General features: G+C 43.0%; 3 protein-coding genes across 3 annotated transcripts in view; 2 read left to right on the top strand and 1 right to left on the bottom strand.

Moving 5' to 3' along the window:
• mia3 (MIA SH3 domain ER export factor 3) overlaps positions 1-2,533 on the top strand; it is a 41,229-nt gene extending 38,696 nt beyond the window's left edge. The window contains exon 28 of the mRNA XM_084314937.1: positions 123-2,533. Coding sequence (XP_084171063.1) covers positions 123-349 — 227 coding nt within the window. The 3' untranslated portion in view covers positions 350-2,533. The remainder of the gene's footprint in view (positions 1-122) is intronic.
• The window catches only part of LOC311228354 (phospholipase B1, membrane-associated-like), a gene marked incomplete at both ends in the record, with an annotated part of 540,482 nt that overhangs the window by 57,281 nt on the left and 459,261 nt on the right, over positions 1-23,940 (top strand). The gene's annotated exons all lie outside the window — the stretch shown is intronic.
• On the bottom strand, positions 7,471-8,730 carry LOC311228692 (vitamin D3 receptor B-like; the record flags this gene model as incomplete). The annotated part of the gene is made up of 1 exon (XM_084314632.1): positions 7,471-8,730. Exon 1 carries the CDS (start codon positions 8,725-8,727, stop codon positions 7,471-7,473), a length of 1,257 nt encoding a protein of 418 aa, XP_084170758.1. The 5' UTR covers positions 8,728-8,730.

The following is a 23,940-nucleotide window of genomic DNA, read 5'->3' as shown; positions in this document are numbered from 1 at the left end:
TTCAACCTCGTGTTAATCTTTCAGTATGTTTTTTTTTTATCAGTTCGTGTTTATTTACCTAGTTTGCTTTACACTGTGTCATTTCTCATGTATTTGCTCTCCCCAACCCTGTACCGTTCCAGGTGTCCGCGGTCCCATGGGACTACGGCCTCCCTTCCCTCCAGACATGCGTTTCCCAGGACCCCGGGACCACGCGTACCCACCCCACCACCTGCCCCCGGGAGCTATCCCACCGCTTAACTCTTCTGTCCCCCACCCTGGTGTGGGACAGAGGCAGGACTTCCCCATGCAGCAGGAAGCAGCGGTGGCCCCCCAGGACTCAGTCAACCCAGCCATGGCAGAGCCTTAAAACACCACTGACCCGTGGCCCCTAGGCTGTGACTCTACTATAATTCATTATTTTTATTTTTTTATTTACTTAACTTCATAATTGAATTACAGACAAAGACAATGAAGTGACTGCAATGAAAGTTTATAAAGGAAAGAAAAAAAGCTCTCCAATTAAAGCATCAGAAATCAACTGTGTCTGAAATTGATTACGTTGAAGAGGAGCGAGGATTGCCACTTTTGCAAGACTGCTTATTGTGCAATAACATTTGTATTGTATGCCAGAGGATTTTCAATTATTTTTAGGTTTTTAAATAAAAATAGCAAAGGTTTGTAAGGGGGTCGAGGTTTTTCTTTCTTTTTATTGTCATTTCCTGTGGAAATTTTAAATGGAGGGATGATTGGTTTCTATCATTTCAGGGAGACCTATCTACCATTCTCCAAAAAGCTGTTGCTTTAGAATGGACTGTAAAGGAAATGTGTAATTTGATGGTCAGATGTATAACTTATTTTACTATGTTCTTAGAAATTTTATTAATAAAGATTGTAAAAAGCTATTGCCGTTATGTTATCCGTTGGTTATATTTAATTGACAAATGGAAATTGGAATATTTTGAAGTTGAAATCCATGTATTTTATCGATGCCCATTTATCTCTATACCAGTTATTAATAGAGGCCTTGGCCAGAATGTGTATGTAGGTAGTTCTCCTTCCAGCATGGTTTCCTGTAACATAGCAACCGTTTTGTACACGGCAATGTTTGACTTTGGTTGCTATGTGCAGAACATTTTCTACAGTATGTGTTGATCTATGAGAAATATATCAACAAAAACATAATAATTTTGTGTCATTACTGGATCTTGTAAACAAGTGAAAGTAGAATAGCAATATTGTGCTTTTCCAGTGTTTTACCTGCTCTACCACTGCACAGAAATTGGGCATTTTGAAAGTGGCAGCCATACTGGAAGAAAGAGAACTATACAAACATTATGTGCGCAGCCTCTTGGATTTAATGCCTTTGCTTTCCTTCAGGAAAAAGCATGTATCTGCACTGTTGTTGTGGTGGAAGATGTTGAGAACCTTTGATTGCTTTATTGTTACGAGCACCACCAGCATTTTGTTCCGGCAGTATGTTTATCTAAGCCATGTGTGACGACGGCTTGAAATGTCGTGTTATGTACTGCTTGGTTGTGTGTGACTATCATTGACCTTCATTCAAGTACTATCAATCGGCAGAATGAAGTAAAGGTAGTCTGCAAATATATGTACAGGTAATTATTATTCACTTGGCTTGACTGTTGCTGGTTCACAAAATAACTTCATAATCCCTTGGGCTTTTTTTTTTATAATTTTTTTTTTTTATTTCTATCTGTTCTCATTGTTCTATAAGTGGTTCTTGACTTAAAGATGTTTTTAGTCATAGGACTTTGTCTATGATTTTGATTAAAATGTTGTTTCCCATATATTATTATACAGAAGGACCTCTTTAAATCTAGTACTTACCAGAGATGTGCTCGTTTTCCCCAGGAAATGACAAATTCAGCATAAAAAAAAATACTAGTCAACTAACATTGCATTAGTGGGATATAAATTAAAAAAAAAAAACGTAAAAGTATGAAGTTTAAATAATAGAAAACTGTTTACGGACAGTTTCACTAGCTAGAATATTTGCTTACTGTAGGCATTCAAATCCAGTTTGAACCCACCCTCAAGTCAATTATGTAAACGTGTATAAGGCTTAAATCTATTCCTCTTGTTTCTAATGAATGTCCTCATTGACCTCTGTTGTAAAATTAGACGGGAGAAATTGAATTGACTTGAAGTTCAACGCTTAAATCCTCAGTGTGAAATTGAGCAGGATCTGGACTTCAATGCCATCCATAACTGAACACCTGGATAAAGTCCATTCTGTCTCATAGCCTATCTCACAGTGTATGTCTATCTAGTGTTTGCAGGGGTGTTGGCAAGAGAAAGAAAGCACATTGCTTCATGTGGTAGTAGAGCCACCGCTGTAACTGCCTGTGTGCCTAGCACCTAAAGGGATATTCCACTTTAGTCAGGTTTCAGCAGTCATACCTCTTATCTAGTCATCTACAAGTAAACTAGTGACCCCTGTTTGCTGCCAACACCACCATTCCTCCCTCATACTTTTGAAGTATAATCAAACTACTGCTGTGCAGATTTAAATAAAAACTGACAAATCTGACTCAAAGGTACTTGTTTTGTTTGGCAGTTTGTTTTTTACAGATCTATTACCTTTGAAAAATAAAGGCATTCAGTAAATTTGTTGTAGGTTTGAGTGTAGTGCATATTTTTGCCCTGCATGGAATGTTCGGGAATCGTCACCATGGTTACTTGCTGGAAGAAAGATTCTAAACACAAAGTGAGAAATAGTTCCAGTTTCAAATAGATATAAGCAATATAAACAAAAAAATAAATAAAAGTACCATTGACTCAGAATATATATTACACAGAATAATATTGCTATAGTTTGTTTATCCTTCAGAAGTATGATATAGACTTGGTCCCCAAAATGAATGGAAATGAATGAAGAGCCTGACACCAGGGAGCGTGGAATGGTGGTGTTGACAGTGGACGTCACAGCAGTGGTCACTCACTTATTTGTAGATAGAGGTAAGACTGCTGATTTTTGACAAATTATACTAAAGTGAATTATACAACGGCATGCAAATTTCTCGATTCTGATTGGCTGAAACAGACCATTCTACGCTCCTGGTCCCAGGACCCGCCCACAACCGAATCACATCACTCCGCCAGGATCACTCCGTCGGCAAAAACAAGATGGCGGACAATAATCTTCAACAAATGGATATGTTGATAGCGTCATAACGACTAAATATAAAGCGATTCTGTCACGGCGAATGTCTTAGTCCTTTAAACAATGTTGGATGATGTAATTGATGGGTCATGAGTCATTTTAGAACAAAAGAAAAATCATTGATTGATTGATTATTTGCAATTTTATTTTAAATTTCTACTTCCTTCCCCCTGACTGCAGCGTTGAGTAGCCTCCAGCTGCAGCCCCGGAGATGTTCTCTCACGGGCAACTTCCGCCAGCCACACGGCATTTCTGCCGCTGACAGGACACGCGCTGATTGGCGGAAAGTACGGAAGTATCTCGAAGTACGTCTGACGTTTCTCTACGTCAGTTACGTCTGCGCTGACGTGCGGTTGTTGAGAGTGATTGATTGAAGAGTTCCTTGTTCCATGAGAGGGGGGGGGGGGGGGGGCTTGTATTGATCAGGTTAGTAGATATTGTACCGATCAGGTATTACAGATCATATCCGCATGAAATAAACTAAAATGTTAAAACCCATTTAGACTGTTTCTCATTCCTGTGTACAGTAAATGACCAAGTATGGTTTTGTCAATATTCCAATGTACAGTTTTGCTTGTACAGTTGTACAGTGTGTGTCCCCCCAACCACCTCCAATGTACAGTCCCCCCCCACCTACCCAACCTCCTCCAATGTACAGTTTCTATGTCAAATGTATATACTCTCTTTTCTGGACTCTTTTTGTATCACAAACAATACTGTATTTGCAAATCTGGTATGTCATAAATGTATAGATGTAGCAGTACTGTCTCTGTATGTCGTGTATGTCATATATGTTATGATGAATTGAAAATGGGGGACCCTGATGTAAGACGAAAGTCTTTCTCTGGTCTGCATCCCCTTAACAATTGTATGTATTGAGCTGTACTGTACTGTACCCATTCTGCAATCTGTTAATAAAGTTTTCAATCAATCAATTTATTTATCCTTTATTTATCCAGGAATGTCCCATTGAGATACAAGATCTCTTCTTCCAGGGAGACTATTTACAGCTTTTAGGTAACACAAGTGTTATTGATCTAAGCGATTTGATTTGATTTTATTACGGATCCCCATTAACTGGTGCCATGGCAACCTTCCTGGGGTCCACACAAAAAAACATACAAAAACAATTATTGAAAAACAGAATTATTAAAAGCCAGTAGGCTACTCAACATACAATACACAATGAAACTAACAATTAAGATGGCTAAAATTACATGCAAGCAAACAAACAGAAAACAAAAAAACAAAACAAAATACAGTGTTAAATACAATTTAAGATTGTTTTTTAAATTGAATATTTTTAAGAATTGCTTTTAGAATGCTCATCAATGTTACTAAAACATCAATTTCACCATACCTTTAAAAAAACACACAAATTAATCAGAAGAAGTTTTGGATAACATGGCTGCAGCATACACTCATGCATGACATATATTAATTTCCTTCCGGATTATGGCTCCTTTGAGTTTCTTTTTGAAACTGTCCTTGTTTTCCGTCCGTATAATATGTAATGGGATCCTATTCCAGTATGTTATGGCTCTATACATTGCAGTTTTCTTTAGAGCGTTGGTTCTAGGCAGAGGTAGGGTGAAGCGACTACTTGAAGCATGTCTGGTATTATGGTCATGTCTATCATTGGTGGATAAAAGCATAGAATACAATTGAGTGGGTTTTTACCCAAGGTACAAATGTTCTTTAAAAACCTAATCAAACTGCATGCTAGTCTCTCCTCCACCCTCATCCACGACAGTCTAGCATGCATTCCCTCCACACTATTCCTTATAGAGCAGTGAAGAGTGAGTCGGGCAGCTCTATTTTGAGTGAGCTGGAGTTTACTAAGCTCTTGTTTTGACGCGCTAGACCAAATTGCTGGGCAGTAGTCAAGATGGGACAAGACTAAAGATTGTACTACCATTTTAATTGTTGTATTCGTTAGGAGGTAGGCATTTATTCTTATTATGGAGATGTTTCTACTCATCCTGGTAACCATGTTATTAATCTGGGTAGACCAAAGTAGTGCCTCGTCAATAGTTACACCCAACAATTTGGCCTCCTTCACTTGTTCAATACCAGCGTCTTGTAATGAGAGACTCAGTCTATGCTCCGACCTTAAGGCATATTTATACGTCAGACGTACTTCGAGATACGTCAGACGTACTTCGAGATACTTCCGTACTTTCCGCCAATCAGCGCGTGTCCTGTCAGCGGCAGAAATGTCGTGTGGCTGGCGGAAGTTGCCCGTGAGAGAACATCTCCGGGGCTGCAGCTGGAGGCTACTCCATTTCTTGGCCCCTAGCATTTCTTGGCCCCTAGTTTTAAATGTTTATTCCACCCAAATGCTACTTTGTCCAACTACCTCGTTTACTAATGTGCGGGCCGGGGCTCCACTTCACTGGTCAAACCACTTACTCGTGAGTAGTACGTCCGTCGATGAAGAAAAGTAAGGTCCACAGGGTAAAGTAAAGATAGCCAAATGGTTTATTTGCGAAGTCTCTCTTTACAGAAGTGGTCCTAAATACTTTCCTGAATATTCCTGTCAATACTACTACAAGTGGCTAATTCTCACCTCAAAAACCACCCACCCCAAAATAAAAAATAAAACCCCAAAAAGAAGATCTCAGTAAATGACGGACTAGATTCTGCCTACTGCTGTATAAACCCCCCAAAGTGTAGACATGTTTCCTTCATCGGTTCTGGCCAGTCAGGACAGCTAGCATGTAGAGCGACTGTGTGCGCAAAAAGGCCTTGGTGTGACGGTATGGTAGCTTTGCACCGGAGCTTATTTTCGGAGAGAGTAGTTGGACCCTTTGGCAACATGTGAAAAGGCGTTGCGTTTCTGACGCGGCACGACGCCTTTTTTTAGAGAGAAGTCACTGAGCGGAGAAATGATGGAAAATTGGAAAACGCGGAGACGTAAAGAACGACGACGAGTTTGCAGGCACTGTGTTCGCACCGACATACTGAAATGTCATATTGGTATGGTTTCTATGTTATGTGGAAGGAAATAAAAAACAAAATAAAAATACAAAATAAAAAAATTTACTGCTTCACATTTAGGTCATGTGAATACAAAAAAACAAGACTCCCAAAGAAACCAAGAGGTAGCTTAAAACTGAATGGCTAAACGGATGAGTGAATGGATGAGTGAGTAATGTTCGTCATGTCCGGGTGGACGACACACTGTCCGGGCGTGTTAAGCAGCGGTTTTGTCATCTAAAAAAACAAGACAGAAACACTATGTCATATATATATTAGTGCTGTCAGGCGATTAAAAAAATGTATCTAATTAATTACAGGATTTGTAATTAATTAATCTAATTAATCGCATTTTAATCGCATAACCATTTTATGCCTGATATTCTATATTCTATAATCATATTTCAAATTGCATGTGTCCAGATGGCAGAATTCAGTACTGTATCTACAAAACCTTCTGTTTAATCATCTTCCATCTATTAATTTGCTTAGATTTTTCAGGTCTGGTCAATTTGAGCATGGTGTTATTCACAGTCAAAGATAAAAAAAAATTATTGATATTCTCATTTGGTTCATTACAATTGACTCAAAATACATTTTTCATTCAATCAATCACCGCGCAGATTGATTGATTGAATGAAAATGTTATTAACAGATTGCAGAATGGGTACAATAAGACTTTCGTCTTGTTTACATCAGGGTCCCCCATTTTCAATTCATAATGAATTGTAAGTAAGGGTGCAACTTGCACCGTGCAATCCATTCTTTGTGGATCTAGCCCACAGTATTTCTGACACTGGGAATACGTTCCCTGCAGATTCATAGATGTCCCTAGAATCAGATACCAAGAACATGCAAATGGACCATATTAAAAAAAAGTCTGTAAATGTGTATTCTACATTCTCATGGAATGAATGAGATAAAAAAAAATTCAATTTTGAGTTAATTTTCATAACGCGATAATTTACTGTGTATATATATAGGCAGAGGTTCTATGTATGGTTATAATTGGATTATGTGAAGTTCCCTTGTTTTGCTGCATCTCTCTCTCTCTCAATCTCTACCTCCTCTCCAGGTGACCTCTTCTGTCTCAGGTCTTTATACCTGGATAAACTCCTTTCAAACCAACTGACGCACACATGCATACACATGCACGCACACACGCACGCACGCACACACAACCACTTATGTCTCCCTCCTCCGCACCACCTGATTCCCCTGCCTGGCTACAGCCTCAGCGCCTTGCCTCCTTCTCTGACCCTCCCCCGCCTCCTCTCCCCGAGGCTCCTTCCCTCCTTCTCGGACCCTCCCTCGCCTCCTCTCCCCTAGGTGGCCTCGCTGCCGAACACCTCCAGCACCAGGGGCGTGAGCTGCATGCTGTGCTCGGGCTGGAAGGAGAGCAAGCGGTACTGCTTGGAGTGCTCCTCGTTCAGGCTCCGCAGGTCGGCCAGCTTCTGGATCATCTTGGCGTACAGCAGGTGCCCGCCGGGGTGGTGCAGCCGGATGTAGGCCTGCAGGGTCTCGGCCAGGCGTTCCTGGAGGGCCTCGATGCGTGCGTGGTCCTGTACGCCCGGACGGTCTGGGGAGAGCAGGCAGATGGCCATGAGCATCACGTGCTCCTCCTCTTGGAGGTGGAGCTTCTTCAGGCCCACCTGGAACTTCACCAGGGGCTCCAGCAGCTCCAGCGTGTGTCCCGCCTTGGTGACGTCGCTGATCTGGTATTTGAAGTCTGGCGCACCGCAGTTCCAGGACATGTCCTCCAGGCTGAAGCTCTGGTTGGAGCGCAGCATGATCACCTCGATGGCGCTGGACTTCAGCAGGGCGATCTGGTCCTCCGCCGTCAGGTCCCTGAAGCCGGGGATCATCTTGGCGAAACCGATGACTTTCTGGATGTTGTAGGAGACCAGGTCGGCCACGTGGGGCAGCATGGAGAGGCGGGTGCCGTCCTCCTCACTGGAGTCTGGACTCCGACCCTGCTCCTCATACATCAGCTTGGTGTCCACGGATTCTGGAGAGTGACTGAAGGAGTCTGACGAGGCGTCGGACAGCGAGTGGAGGGAGGTGGCCTCGCTGGCGCTGCAAGTCACTGCACCCTCACGCACCGGAGGCCTGAAGCGGGTGAAGTCGGAGTAGGAGTCGTCGTAGGTCTTGTGGTGCGCCTCCACCAGCGTGGCGATGACCTGGCTCTGATCGTCCGTCAGTCGGGGCCGCTGTGCCTCCCTCATGGCCTCCCGCTGAGCCTCCTCCTCCTTCCTGGTCTGGATCAGGTCCTTCTTCCTCTGCACCTCCTCGTCGGTCAGAATTAACTCTTTCATCATGCCGATGTCCACGCAGCGCTTCAGCCGGCACGCCTGGCAGTGGCGCCGGTTGTCCTTGGTGATGGTGCAACTGCCGATGAAGGGACAGGTGAAGCTGGCCTTGCGCTTCATGCTGCGTCGGAAGAAGACCTTGCAGCCTTCGCAGGTCATGGCTTTAAAATGGAAGCCGGTGGCCTTGTCGCCGCAAACGCCACAGATCCGCGGAGCATTCCTGTCAAACTCATCAGGGGCCACAGTGGAGGTACTCACAGCCGTGGACTCCATCTTACTAATGTGCGGGCCGGGGCTCCACTTCACTGGTCAAATTACTTACTCGTGAGTAGTACGTCCGTTGATAAAGAAAAGCAAGGTCCACAGGGTAAAGTAAAGATAGCCAAATGGTTTATTTGCGAAGTCTCTCTTTACAGAAGTGGTCCTAAATCTACTTTCCTGAATATTCCTGTCAATACTACTACAAGGTAAGAAAACTGTATTTTCCCAGTCTCCAAAGTCACCGCCGACTCCACACAGGAAAATTCCTTAGTAGTGCGCAAGCCGTAAATCTACTTGCTGGTTTTGGCTTCAGGTCCTTGTTGAGTCCATCCTTTCGGGTCCATCCAGTCCGGTCGAAAATGTAACTGCCACAGAGAGAGAATCGTGGCTATATATAGAGACCCAAACGTTCTAGAATGTTCGGTTATGACATCATACAGCACATCACGAATGTTCCAGAATGTTCTATCACGATGTCACGCTAGGGTTCCAGAATGTTCTATGTTCTAGAAAGTCTATTATGACATCGCCACAAACGTTCCAGAAGTTTCTATGTTCTAGAAAGATCTATTATGACATCACCACAACGCTCTAGAAGGTTCTAGGTTCCAGAAGGCCCTATTATGACAAATACGACGGTTCACCTAGGGGAGAGGAGGCGAGGGAGGGTCCGAGAAGGAGGGAAGGAGCCTCAGGGAGAGGAGGCGGGGGAGGGTCAGAGAAGGAGGCAAGGCGCTGAGGCTGTAGCCGGGCAGGGGAATCAGGTGGTGCGGAGGAGGGAGACATAAGTGGTTGTGTGTGCGTGCGTGCGTGTGTTACGACCCTGGCTCAAAGGCACGCAACCTATGTGCAAACCAACACCAAAACCCCGTGCTCTAACTCAAAATGCTACTATATCAAGGAACTATTAGTGTAAACCAAAGGACAAGGACTGGAAGAACGTGACAGCTCTTCCTCTAAGCACAGACACTGCATGTGTGTTACCAGGGCTGGTTTTAAAGCTCCCAGCAGGTAACCAATCAGCACTAATTAGCTAATTGGCAGCCCTCAACCTGCATGCACAGTGACACAGGAGTGATCAGGCTCCTGGTACATAACACCTCCCACACCAAACTGGTTGCCCCAGAGGCAACCACCACACAACAACCCATAATCAAAAACAACAGAAACAACTGTGACCCATTAATTGTCAGGGCCACTACCACAACAGCGATAGCGGGTCGGCCCCTGTCGAACACGACCACCAACGTGTTGTATGCTCCCTTTCAACAAGCCCCTCCACCGATACCGACCTGTCAAAAATAGACTGCAAACCAAAATCAATCTGAGAACTAATCTCACTGCGCTCAACAGAACAGAACACAGCAAAACAAAAACCATAGATCACTGATACCACCACCGCGCCCATATCCATCCCACCTGGCACTGGCAGTTCAGGATACTGCAAACCGTGAACATCCAGAGTAGGATGTACTGCCTCAGGTACAGCCCCACCGTCCCTGGAACATGGCAGTACGACAGTCACAAAAACGTCTGGAACACCATCTAAAATGGCGTCACCCAAAATAACATTGTCCTGATCAAAATCAAAATGGCTGCCACTCAACAGACCAGGTCGCGAAGACGCCTCCTGCTCCACAGGACACAGGTAACTAGGTTGACCATCACACCTAGTGCATGGCAGAGAATCAGTGTGGACATGTGGATCAATGTCAGAATCATCAACTGACATACTGGGACCATCCCTGCCCACAAGTGAAACATTAGGGACAATAGAGCTACTGTGGGAAGGCTGGCAGCCTAAGTCAGGCTTAGTAGCCTCTCCAACTAGAACGGTGTCACATGAAACAACAGCACCTCTCATAGCATCCTTCCCACCCTCATCCTCCAATTCGTTCGTGGCCTCAGCCACCGTACAGGCTGGGAAGACCTTGAGACACTGCGCTGCCATATCATCTGCCACATGCTTCTCCGGCACGCATGTCAACTCTGGTTTCACCACCGGGCCTAACACAAAGGCACAATCAAGAGAATCATTATGCAGAGGTACATCCACAGTGTGCTTTCCAAAATTCTCAACAGGTACACATTTTAATTCAACAAAGAATGTGTCACTAAGTGTAATGTCCCAAGTCGAAGTATCAGCAACATCACTTTTGTCCTTTGACATTTCCCGTGCCACAGCACACACAGGGAACACTCCTGGATGTTTCTGTGCCAGCTCATTAGGGACCTCAGAAACCACAGGAATGGGAGTTACAACCGGAGTAGCCAACACTTTGTCACCAGCCAAATCATTCCCTAGAATGAAGGACACCCCCTTTATGGGAATGTGAGAACATACCCCCACAACAACATTGCCTGATACTGAGGGAGAATTGAGCGTGACCTCATGCAAAGGTGCATCCACAAATCCACCCCCAAAGCCCCGAACAACGACACCGGAATGCAAAGAAGAGTTTTCTGAAAACAGCAAAACCCCCTCCAGAATGAGGGACTGAAAAGCACCGGTATCTCTCCAAATTGTTACAGCCTGTTTGGACTCTAGTGCATTAGTCAGGGAAACAAATCCATCCATCATAAACCTTGAGGAACCCTCGAGCTCTTTGTCCACACGTTTGATACTTCCCCCATCACCATCTAACGTTGGCATAGGCGTTCTGCATATGGTTTCTACCAGAGCCACGGTTCTGAAATTTTTCTGCTCAAGCACCGGGCACCCAGCAACGATATGACCAGGTTCTTTACAGTAGAAACAGATAATCCCTTCTGGGAATGCACCAGCAGAACTAGGAGGTGAAGTTAACTGACCAGCAGACACAGGTTTTGGGAAACGGCCCCCCTGAACAGGACGCCTATCCCCGGACTCAACACGGTAGTCCTCCAAAAACACGGACTTGTGTGTCAACACAAACTCATCAGCGAAGACAGCGGCGTTGCCTACCTTCGATACCTTACGCTCATTTAGATGTGTGGAAACGGTATCAGGAACACATCTTTTAAATTCCTCTAGGAGAATCAACTGCCTAAGCTGCTCTCTTGACTCTGCCTTCTGAGAAGTGCACCACCTGTCAAACAGGTTCTCCTTCTCCCTTCCAAATTCAACATAAGACTGTCCCTCCGACCTGCGATAACCTCTAAAACGCTGACGATAGGCCTCGGGGACCAACTCATAAGCCCTCAATATGGAAGCTTTAACAAGCTCATAATCAGCGCTTTGTTCAAGGGACAGAGCAGTATAGGCTTCTTGTGCCCTACCAACTAAAACACATTGCAGCAGCAGTGTCCAGGCGGTATCAGGCCACCACAATGTGGTTGCCACCCGTTCAAAAAGGGGAAAATATTATATATATATATATATATATATATATATATATATATATATATATATATATATATATATATATATATATATATCCACGTCTTTCTCAAAAAATGGAGGCACCATCCTAATATTCCTGCCTACATCAAAACCGGAACGTGACTCTGAATGCAGAGCACCCGCCTGTAAGGCAGCATGCTTAAACTCAAGCTCCTTCTGCGCACGCTCGTGCACCAGCAACATTTGTCTCTCCTCCAGCAACATTTGTCTCTCCTTAAGCTCCCGCTCCTCTTTCCTCTCTTTAAGCTCACGCTCCTCTCTCCTCTCTCTCTCCTTAAGCTCACGCTCCTCTCTCCTCTCCTCACGCTCCCGCTCTAGCTGCCTTTCCTTAAACTCCAACTCCCTAATCCTCCACTCACCCTCTGCACCAGGTAATAGCGGAGACGTGTCAGACAAAGGAGGCTCCTCCACCCTCTCATCAAGCACCTGCTCTCCAATGAGTAACACCCTTAAAGCACTCAAGGCAGTCGGCTTCAAACGTTTCTCACTTGCAGTAAGCTCTACCCTGTAGTGCACAGCAAGTTCTAGAAGTTGTTCCTTGGAAAACTTCCCCAACATATCATGAGACGGGTGATCAACAAAGTCCTTGATGGAAGCCATCGTTACTGTACCAGTCACCACAAGCTACTCACTATACTTTACAGTCACGAAGAACCACTAACGAACCACGAAGAACCACTAAAGAACCACTGAAAAACCACTAAAGACCCACCAAAGAACCACTGAAGATCCCCTAATGAACCACTGAAGAACCACGAAGAACCACTGAAGAACCATGAAGAACCACTGAAGAACCACTGAAAAACCACTGAAGAATGCTAATGCCAATAAAAACAATAACGGGACGCGGTGGAAATGTGTGCTCTACTAATGTGAGCGCACCTTTCTAATTTGCAAAAAAAAATAAAATAAAAAAACAACCACCCTGAAATAAATAGACGTGTCATACACGCAGGGTGTCAGGTGCTAACAGGTATGTTAACCAAACACTCAAAACAAACAAAACAAATACAACAAACAAATTCAAACAGGTGGCCCTTCTAACCTGATATGACTACTTATGCTTCTACATCTAAACTGCAGTCACAACCGGCCCACCACATGTCTACCCTAAGAAACACTAAATCAAGCCCTACCACACTACCTGTGTTTTCTGGCCCCCCTAACCTACCTACCCTTAAACTAATGCCCTGTAGACCTAACCATCTTCAACCACACCTGCTACCAGTCAAAGATCATACTTGACCATCCACCCGTCCAGTACATGATACGGTACCAGACAAGTAGATGGTGCCAATCCCTTCCCTGACTGCCCCAGGAGTATGTGGTGCACAGGAAGCTAACCAACAACCAGAAAATAATGTCCCTATCTACATGTGGTGCCCACTAAACTATATATTTTAACAGCATAAGTAGTCACATCAAATTACAAACAAATAAGGCATACTCACCTGTTTGACGAAAACGGCTCAAGCCCCCACGTTACACAATATGTAACGAACACCACCCAAACCATAATACCATGACACCCCGTGTAACACAAAAAAAAAACACCAAACAAATTTCTAGGGGTAAAATATCCCGGACGAGCCCCCAACTGTTACGACCCTGGCTCAAAGGCATGCAGCCTATGTGCAAACCAACACCAAAACCCCGTGCTCTAACTCAAAATGCTACTATATCAAGGAACTATTAGTGTAAACCAAAGGACAAGGACTGGAAGAACGTGACAGCTCTTCCTCTAAGCACAGACACTGCATGTGTGTTACCAGGGCTGGTTTTAAAGCTCCCAGCAGGTAACCAATCAGCACTAATTAGCTAATTGGCAGCCCTCAACCTGCATTGCACAGTGACACAGGAGTGATCAGGCTCCTGGTACATAACAGCGTGTGTGCGTGCATGTGTATGCGTCAGTTGGTTTGAAAGGAGTTTATCCAGGTATAAAGACCTGAGACAGAAGAGGTCACCTGGAGAGGAGGTAGAGATTGAGAGAGAGAGAGATGCAGCAAAACAAGGGAACTTCACATAATCCAATTATAACCATATGACATAGTGTTTCTGTCTTGTTTTTTTAGATGACAAAACCGCTGCTTAACACGCCCGGACAGTGTGTCGTCCACCCGGACATGACGAACATTACTCACTCATCCATTCACTCATCCGTTTAGCCATTCAGTTTTAAGCTACCTCTTGGTTTCTTTGGGAGTCTTGTTTTTTTGTATTCACATGACCTAAATGTGAAGCAGTAAATTTTTTTATTTTGTATTTTTATTTTGTTTTTTATTTCCTTCCACATAACATAGAAACCATACCAATATGACATTTAAGTATGTCGGTGCGAACACAGTGCCTGCAAACTCGTCGTCGTTCTTTACGTCTCCGCATTTTCCAATTTTCCATCATTTCTCCGCTCAGTGACTTCTCTCTAAAAAAAGGCGTTGTGCCGCGTCAGAAACGCAACGCCTTTTCACATGTTGCCAAAGGGTCCAACTACTCTCTCCGAAAATAAGCTCCGGTGCAAAGCTACCATACCGTCACACCAAGGCCTTTTTGCGCACACAGTCGCTCTACATGCTAGCTGTCCTGACTGGCCAGAACCGATGAAGGAAACATGTCTACACTTTGGGGGGTTTATACAGCAGTAGGCAGAATCTAGTCTGTCATTTACTGAGATCTTCTTTTTGGGGTTTTATTTTTTATTTTGGGGTGGGTGGTTTTTGAGGTGAGAATTAGCCACTTGTAGTAGTATTGACAGGAATATTCAGGAAAGTAGATTTAGGACCACTTCTGTAAAGAGAGACTTCGCAAATAAACCATTTGGCTATCTTTACTTTACCCTGTGGACCTTACTTTTCTTCATCGACGGACGTACTATTTGACTTCCTGCTTCGGCAAAGCAAGCTGCTTTTTACTGTCGCTCCGCATTTTTTCTGCCTATCGCTAGTATAATGATTTAATACAGCCCTTTCAACTTTAATTACTCTGTACGTTAACTTCCAGTTCCTATGGTACTTCTCCAGAACTGTGAATTTTCTTATCTATTTAGATTTATGACCACAGTGCTCCATCGAAAGGACGAGTACGTGGGAGGAATAGCGAGCCGTCTTATCAGCTACACACAAAGGACTACGCCGGCCACTGAAGGAGGATATTTATGAAAGAAGAGGAATACAGAGGTTTCCTTGTTATTTTGAGTTTTAACGAGACGGAAGACGACAGTGGTTTGGTCGTGTGAGTAATAGAGCAACGGACCGCTCCAGAGCAATGCTTAGGAGAGAGCGACGGATACCCCGGTTGAAGTGACCCACCATCACCACCACCACCATCACCACCACCATCACCACCATCATCACCACCACCACCATCATCATCACCACCACCACCACCACCAGCAGCTAAGTACCTAGCTTAGCTTCAGTTTAGCCTAACCTGAAAAGACAGGAAATAAGGGAAGATGCCGGGACTCGGCTCTCCCACAGAATGTACTAACTGCTTGAAGATGAGTATGATGATTGTAGAGCTGGAGGCTCGGGTTTCTACACTGCACCAAATCCAACAAGATGAGCGACTCATTGACTCTATTTATGAAGCTACTACAAATACAGCCAACGATACCATGGTTGAGACCTGGCCTGGGCTAGTAGCTACAGTACAGCACCACCCAAAAGACGGTCCTTGGCACAAGCAAGGAGCTAGACCAAAGACCACCGTCAAGGATAAAAGGAGAAATAAACGAACCAGGAACACGACTATTACCTCGCCCCCGGTACCGCCAGGAAATAGTTTCAACCTACTCTCGGAAACACGCATATCAACACCAAAAGCAAAGAGACATAGAAGCGTGGCTAACGACGCTAGCGAAGCAAACAGCGAGCGGAACGGAGCTCACGACGCTAATAGCAGGAATACCGGAGCTCACGCTAACACTAGCGAAGCAAACAGTTTGCATGCCGGAGCTCACGCTAATGCTAGCGAAGCTAACAGCCGGCACATCGGAGCACACGCTAATGACGAGACGATGAGGAAAACAGAGCCACGAGCGACACGGCTAGCAAACACGACCCAGACCGAGCTAACGGCTAACAGCGAAGAGACTATCATGCGCCGAGGAGAACGTTGCGGTAGCCAACGCCGAAGGTACGGGACCAGCGTTAACATGCCGGCTATTGAGAAGGCTAACGAGGCTTCACCAAGGCCACAGGACTGTGGTAAGAACCGGCAGACTAGGCCTAGCCCAAAAACAAACGGCCCCAAAACTGTTGGAAAGAAAAATGCTAACTTTACACAGAAAATAGACTGCATACTGATTGGAGATTCCACAACAAGGTATGTGGAGATGGCAAACACAGAAAATATCTGTCTAGACAATACATCTGTGAAAGAGCTGGCCGAAATACTTCCAACACTAATCAGACCGGGCATAACAAAAATTGTCATTCACTCTGGATCGTTTGACATCCTGCGAAAGAAGACTGGCACAGAGACTTTGAAAGACGATTTCACACGTTTAATGAACACACTAGACAAACATCAGTCTGTGTACATAGACACTGATGTGTCCATCAGTGGACCAATTGCATGCTTTCGCAGAGGACAAGAAGCCTTCAGTCGACTCCTAAATTTTAATTCATGGTTAGGGGCTGCATGTCTTGTACACGGCCTGAAATTCATTGACAACTTCAATGTTTTCTGGAATAACCCAGAACGTTTTCAAAGAAATGGCTTCTTCCCAAATCGCTTAGGTTCAAAGCTCCTATCAGCAAACATGCGTCATGCCTTAATGGCCTCCAAGAATATTAAACTCATACCAGCACGAGAGATAATCACGAAGGACACAATCTCACCATGAATTTCAGCAGCAACACAAGGCGCACCCCCCCCCCCCCCCCCCCCATATCACACAAGGCCATCTCGTCTGATCAAATGTCCCCGAAAGCACAGTACAGTCAGTACGGTGCAGTATAGCACAATTGCCATGCCATCTCTCAAAACATACCGGTAATCATAAAAATATACGCCATCAATGCGTTTACCTGCTATTAACCTCAGGGCCATCAAGGTCAAGCCAAAGCAGACCTCCTCTAAAGAAGTCCAACAAATAAAATTAGCTTTCCTAAATGTCAGATCACTGAATAATAAAACATTCTTAGTAAATGATCTGATTAAAGAAAATAACTTAGATTGCATCTGCCTAGTAGAGACATGGCTAAATAATGACACAGCTACATCAATAATGATAGAAGCTTGTCCACCAGACTATAACTTTTTTCAAATACCCAGAAAAAATAAAAGGGGCGGAGGAGTTGCAGCAATCTTCTCCTCAAAACTCTTGTTTAGAATCACAGAACTAGGCGAGTTCAAGTCAATGGAATATCTTGCCATTGAACTAAAAACAGAATCAACTATTATTGTCACAATATACCGCCCGCCTAGACACTCACCAATATTTATACAGGAGCTCTCTGAACTGATCTCACTATGTGTTACCGGATATGATAAGGTGATCCTAAATGGAGACTTGAACATCCATTTTAATAAGAAAACAGACTCCAAAACTATAGAACTAAAAAATCTACTGGATAGCTTTGACCTAATACAGCATATAACAAATGCAACTCACAGGCTTGGGAATACACTAGACTTAGTTATAACAACAACTGGGCTAAGCATAACAAATATCTCAATAACTGAATTACCTCTCTCCGACCATCACTGTATATTTTTTGATACTCAAATAACCCTTACTAAAACAAAAAAAGAAATCATAGTTAAAAAGAGGCTCCTAAACGACAAAGCTGAATCAAAGTTCATTGATCTTATGAGACTACATGAACCACACAATCATGACAGCTCTCTAAATGAAATGATAGAAAATCTCAATGATGCAATGTCATCTATATTAAATTCTGTCGCCCCATTAAAAACGAAAAAGAAGAAAACTAGAGCCTCGCCCTGGTTGAACTATAATGCTGTCAACAAAGAAAAAAGGAAATGTCGTGCAGCGGAGCGAAAATGGAGAAAAACAAAAACCACCATATGCTGTGATATATACAAAGATGCGTTAACTGCTTATAATAAAACCATCCGCTTAGCAAGGAAAGATTACTTCTCTAAAATCATTACAGAAAATGCTGGAAACTACAGAATCCTTTTTTCCACTATTAATGTACTACTCAACACTGCCCCTACACCTCCTCAGTCATCAACGGTTAAGTGTGAAGAACTTGCACTATTCTTTAACAACAAAATAACCTTGATCAGGGCCAGCATTACTCATGATGGAAATAAAGCTGATTGCGGCAAACCGCGCAATGTAACCATGAGAACATGCATCACATTAGATGTACTCTGCAAAACTGTCTCAGAATGTAACTCCTCCACCTCAGACATTGACCCTATACCTACAGCTTTCTTCAAACGGGTATTTAATAGTGTTTCAAGCCCTGTGCTAGATATCATAAACACTTCCCTTAGGACTGGTATTTTCCCAGATGCCTTTAAAACAGCAGTTGTAAAGCCATTACTAAAAAAACCTAACTTGGATAGTAATGAAATGGCAAATTATCGTCCAATATCCAACCTACCATTCATTAGTAAAGTACTTGAAAAGATAGTTTCAGTTCAAATAAATTCCTTTCTTGAAGAAAACAACATCTTAGAAGAATTTCAGTCAGGATTCAGAAAATATCATAGCACTGAAACTGCCCTCACCAAAATAATCAGTGACCTCAGACTAAACTCTGACGAGAATAAGATCTCCATCCTTATCCTATCCTCAGTGCAGCATTTGATACAATCGATCACGATATTCTAATCGATCGTCTTGAAAACCATGTCGGTTTCTCAGAACATGTGCTGGGCTGGTTTAAAACATACATCAGAGGGAGGAAATTCTATGTTAAACTAGGAGATCACATGTCTGATATATACGACAACAACTATGGAGTTGCACAAGGGAGTTGCTTAGGTCCTTTACTCTTCTCCCTTTACATGTTACCGCTGGGTGATATCATCAGAGAACATAATGTAGATTTCCATAGCTATGCGGATGATACACAACTGTACATATCTGCTGAACCAAATGATACAGCGATTAGCTCCATTACAGACTGCTTACTGGCAATAAATAAATGGATGAGTAAGAACTTCCTGAAACTAAACGAGAACAAAACTGAAATTCTAATTATCGGCTCCAAAACTAAAAAAGAAACATTAATAAAGAACCTGGGGGGACTAACCCCTTGGATCAAATCTGAGGTCACTAGTCTTGGGGTTATCATAGATTCAGAACTGAACTTCAATTCTCATATTAGCAAAGTGACGAAAACATCGTTCTTCCATCTCAGAAATATAGCAAAAGTACGATGCTGAGAAGCTAATTCATGCATTCATATCTAGCCGGTTAGACTACTGTAATGCACTTTTCACAGGTCTCCCTAAGAAAACCACAGAGAGACTTCAGCTAATCCAAAACTCTGCAGCCCGACTGCTAACTAGAACCAAAAGGAGAGAGCACATTAGTCCAGTCTTAGCTGCTTTACACTGGCTTCCTGTAACATTTAGAATTTACTTTAAGGTCCTTCTCCTTACATACAAAGCTCTAAATGGACAGGGACCTAGCTACATCGCCAACACTCTAATAAATTACACACCAGCAAGAACACTGCGATCATCAGCTGCTGGACTACTAGAGGCTCCCAGAAGCAGTCAAAAGAGGATCGGTAATGCAGCCTTTATCAACTATGCCCCAAAACTATGGAACAAACTACCCCAAAACATCAGGGAAGCCAACTCGCTAGACATCTTTAAAAGACAGCTTAAAACCTATCTCTTTGCTCAGGCATTTCACTGATAGATATCTGCTACCTAGTGGCAAGAGGAAACATCAGGGATATCCTGACACAACTTGTATTTACCTGCACTATTCTTACCCTGCCTACTCTTGTACACTGCCTATCAAATTCATGTGTCGGTTATTGCACTTTTTACTTCTTACTGATGACTATTTTTAAACTGAATCATTTTAAACTATTTTTATTATTTGCTAGATCCAAATGTGAAACACTGTGATTATTTGTATTACTGAATAGAGAGCCTATTAGGATGCTAGATCCTAATGTGAAACACTGTGATTTGCCATACCTTGCTATGCTCGCTCATGCCTGTATTTTTTATGTCCGTTATATTTTATAATTTTTTGACTATTTTTAAACTGAATCATTTTAAACTATTTTTACTATTTGTGTTACTGAAAACTGTAAGCGGAGAGCCTATTGGGATGCTAGATCCTAATGTAAAACACTGTGATTTGCCATACCTTGCTACCTGTCTATCTTTTTATGCTCGCTTATGCCTGTATTTTTTACTGTTGTGAAGCACTTTGAACTGCAACCCCTGTATGAAAAGTGCTATACAAATAAAGTTATTATTACTACTCACGAGTAAGTGGTTTGACCAGTGAAGTGGAGCCCCGGCCCGCACATTAGTAAACGAGGTAGTTGGACAAAGTAGCATTTGGGTGGAATAAACATTTAAAACTAGGGGCCAAGAAATGCTAGGGGCCAAGGAATGGAGTAGCCTCCAGCTGCAGCCCCGGAGATGTTCTCTCACGGGCAACTTCCGCCAGCCACACGACATTTCTGCCGCTGACAGGACACGCGCTGATTGGCGGAAAGTACGGAAGTATCTCGAAGTACGTCTGACGTATCTCGAAGTACGTCTGACGTATAAATATGCCTTATGGTCGGAGCATAGACTGAGTCTCTCATTACAAGACGCTGGTATTGAACAAGTGAAGGAGGCCAAATTGTTGGGTGTAACTATTGACGAGGCACTACTTTGGTCTACCCAGATTAATAACATGGTTACCAGGATGAGTAGAAACATCTCCATAATAAGAATAAATGCCTACCTCCTAACGAATACAACAATTAAAATGGTAGTACAATCTTTAGTCTTGTCCCATCTTGACTACTGCCCAGCAATTTGGTCTAGCGCGTCAAAACAAGAGCTTAGTAAACTCCAGCTCACTCAAAATAGAGCTGCCCGACTCACTCTTCACTGCTCTATAAGGAATAGTGTGGAGGGAATGCATGCTAGACTGTCGTGGATGAGGGTGGAGGAGAGACTAGCATGCAGTTTGATTAGGTTTTTAAAAAACATTTGTACCTTGGGTAAACCCACTCAATTGTATTCTATGCTTTTATCCACCAATGATAGACATGACCATAATACCAGACATGCTTCAAGTAGTCGCTTCACCCTACCTCTGCCTAGAACCAACGCTCTAAAGAAAACTGCAATGTATAGAGCCATAACATACTGGAATAGGATCCCATTACATATTATACGGACGGAAAACAAGGACAGTTTCAAAAAGAAACTCAAAGGAGCCATAATCCGGAAGGAAATGTCATGCATGAGTGTATGCTGCAGCCATGTTATCCAAAACTTCTTCTGATTACTTTGTGTTTTTTCTTTTCTTTTTAAAGGTATGGTGAAATTGATGTTTTAGTAACATTGATGAGCATTCTAAAAGCAATTCTTAAAAATATTCAATTTTAAAAACAATCTTAAATTGTATTTAACACTGTATTTTGTATTTTGTTTTGTTTTGTTTTTTTGTTTTCTGTTTCTTTGCTTGCATGTAATTTTAGACATCTTAATTGTTAGTTTCATTGTGTATTGTATGTTGAGTACTGGCTTTTAATAATTCTGTTTTTCAATAATTGTTTTTGTATGTTTTTTTGTGTGGACCCCAGGAAGACTAGCTGGTTGCCATGGCACCAGCTAATGGGGATCCGTAATAAAATCAAATCGCTTAGATCAATAACACTTGTTACCTAAAAGCTGTAAATAGTTATGTAATGCCATTAGATTTGAAACGCATTTTAGCATTACAACCCAATAACTGAACTATGTTTGTATTTGTTACACCTTATCCTCAGTATTTTGAGACACTGGGTAACACCATTAACCTCTCATCTAGGGACATCTATGGATCTCAGGTATGGACAAATCCATTATTGGAATACAGGTAGGTACAGAGCAAACGCTGTCTGATTGACAGGACTCCCTGGAAGAAGAGATCTTGTATCTCAATGGGACATTCCTGGATAAATAAATTGATTGATTGAAAACTTTATTAACAGATTGCAGAATGGGTACAGTACAATACATACAATTGTTAAGGGGATGCAGACCAGAGAAAGACTTGTCTTGTTTACATCAGGGTCCCCCATTTTCAATTCATCATAACATATATGACATACACGACATACAGATAGACAGTACTGCTACATCTATACATTTATGACATACCAGATTTGCAAATACAGTATTGTTTGTGATAGGAGGGGTGGGTGGGTGGGGGACACTGTACAACTGTACAAGCAAAACTGTACATTGGAATATTGACAAAACCATACTTGGTCATTTACTGTACATTGGAGGGGGTTGGGTTACAACCAGGGGTGCAGTCATGCACACACGCGGTTACACAGCGTGTTATTAGTAGTCACTCAGGGCAGAAGTGCGCGCAATGATAAGTACCCGGCCGTTGTAGAAAGCTACCCGGCCGGCGGCCGGCACTTCTCACCTAGACTTTGCATAATAATAGGAACCTACGAGAAGGTGGGGGGCTGCTTGATCTCCATTGTTATGCATAATAATCATCTGTTCTGTGCGCAACTGAGGGAACATGTATGCGCGTGCGCGGGAGCGCGCGTGGCGTGTAACCAGTTCCCATATTACGACTGCACCACTGGTTACAACACAAAATGGGTTTTAACATTTTTGTTTATTTCATGCGGATATGATCTGTAATACCTGATCGATACAATATCTACTAACCTGATCAATACAAGCCCCCCCCCCCCCTCTCATGGAACAAGGAACTCTTCAATCAATCACTCTCAACAACCGCACGTCAGCGCAGACGTACTTGCTTTTGACATTCAATTAACGTTCGCTAAAAGACGTAGAGAAATGTCAGACGTACTTAGAGATACTTCCGTACTTTCCGCCAATCAGCGCGTGTCCTGTCAGCGGCAGAAATGTCGTGTGGCTGGCGGAAGTTGCCCGTGAGAGAACATCTCCGGGGATGCAGCTGGACCCTATTGGCAGCGTTCACTCTCACACTGTCCGACACTGGCGTACCCACCCACCCCCACACAAACTCCTGTCTGCAACGCGGGGGAGAGTCAGACTGTAGAAGCAGCTGAGTGCCGCGCTGTTCTAAGTGAGCATGGCCTATTGAGTTGATTGATTGATTGCTAATTTTATTACTGTACGCTTGGTTTCCAACTGGTTAAGTTTAGGCCCTCTACAGTAGGTTTAAAAAAAATAAATAAAAAAATAGGGCGAAGAAAACTTTTTTTTCCTATAGGGCAAAGAAAACGTTTTAATTTGTTTTACCTACTTTCTATAGAAGCATCTAAGAATGAAGTTCTATAGAAAGTAGGTCTGCATCCACTTAACAATTGTGTGTATTGAGCCGTACTGTATTGTACCCATTCTGCATCTGGTAATAAAATTTTCAATCAATCATTCCAATAACAACCACTAACTTCATAATTAAAAACTAAAGAAAAGTTGGATGTTAGTTGGTTGGATGTCTTAGTTGAAAGGCAGTTGGATGTGTTAGTTGGTTGGATGTCTTAGTTGAAAGGCAGTTGGATGTGTTAGTTGGTTGGATGCCTTAGTTGAAAGACAGTTGGATGTGTTAGTTGGATGTCTTAGTTGAAAGACAGTTGGATGTGTTAGTTGGTTGTCTTAGTTGAAAGGCAGTTGGATGTGTTAGTTGGTTGGATGCACTTCCGAGCTGCTTCCACATGGAGGCAATT

The sequence above is a fragment of the Notolepis coatsorum genome (genome assembly GCF_963971535.1).
Source record: "Notolepis coatsorum genome assembly, chromosome: 5".
NCBI classification, from domain to species: Eukaryota; Metazoa; Chordata; class Actinopteri; order Aulopiformes; family Paralepididae; genus Notolepis; species Notolepis coatsorum.
The sequence above is the reverse complement of the archived record's forward strand: the minus strand, read 5'-3'. Positions and strand labels throughout refer to the sequence as shown.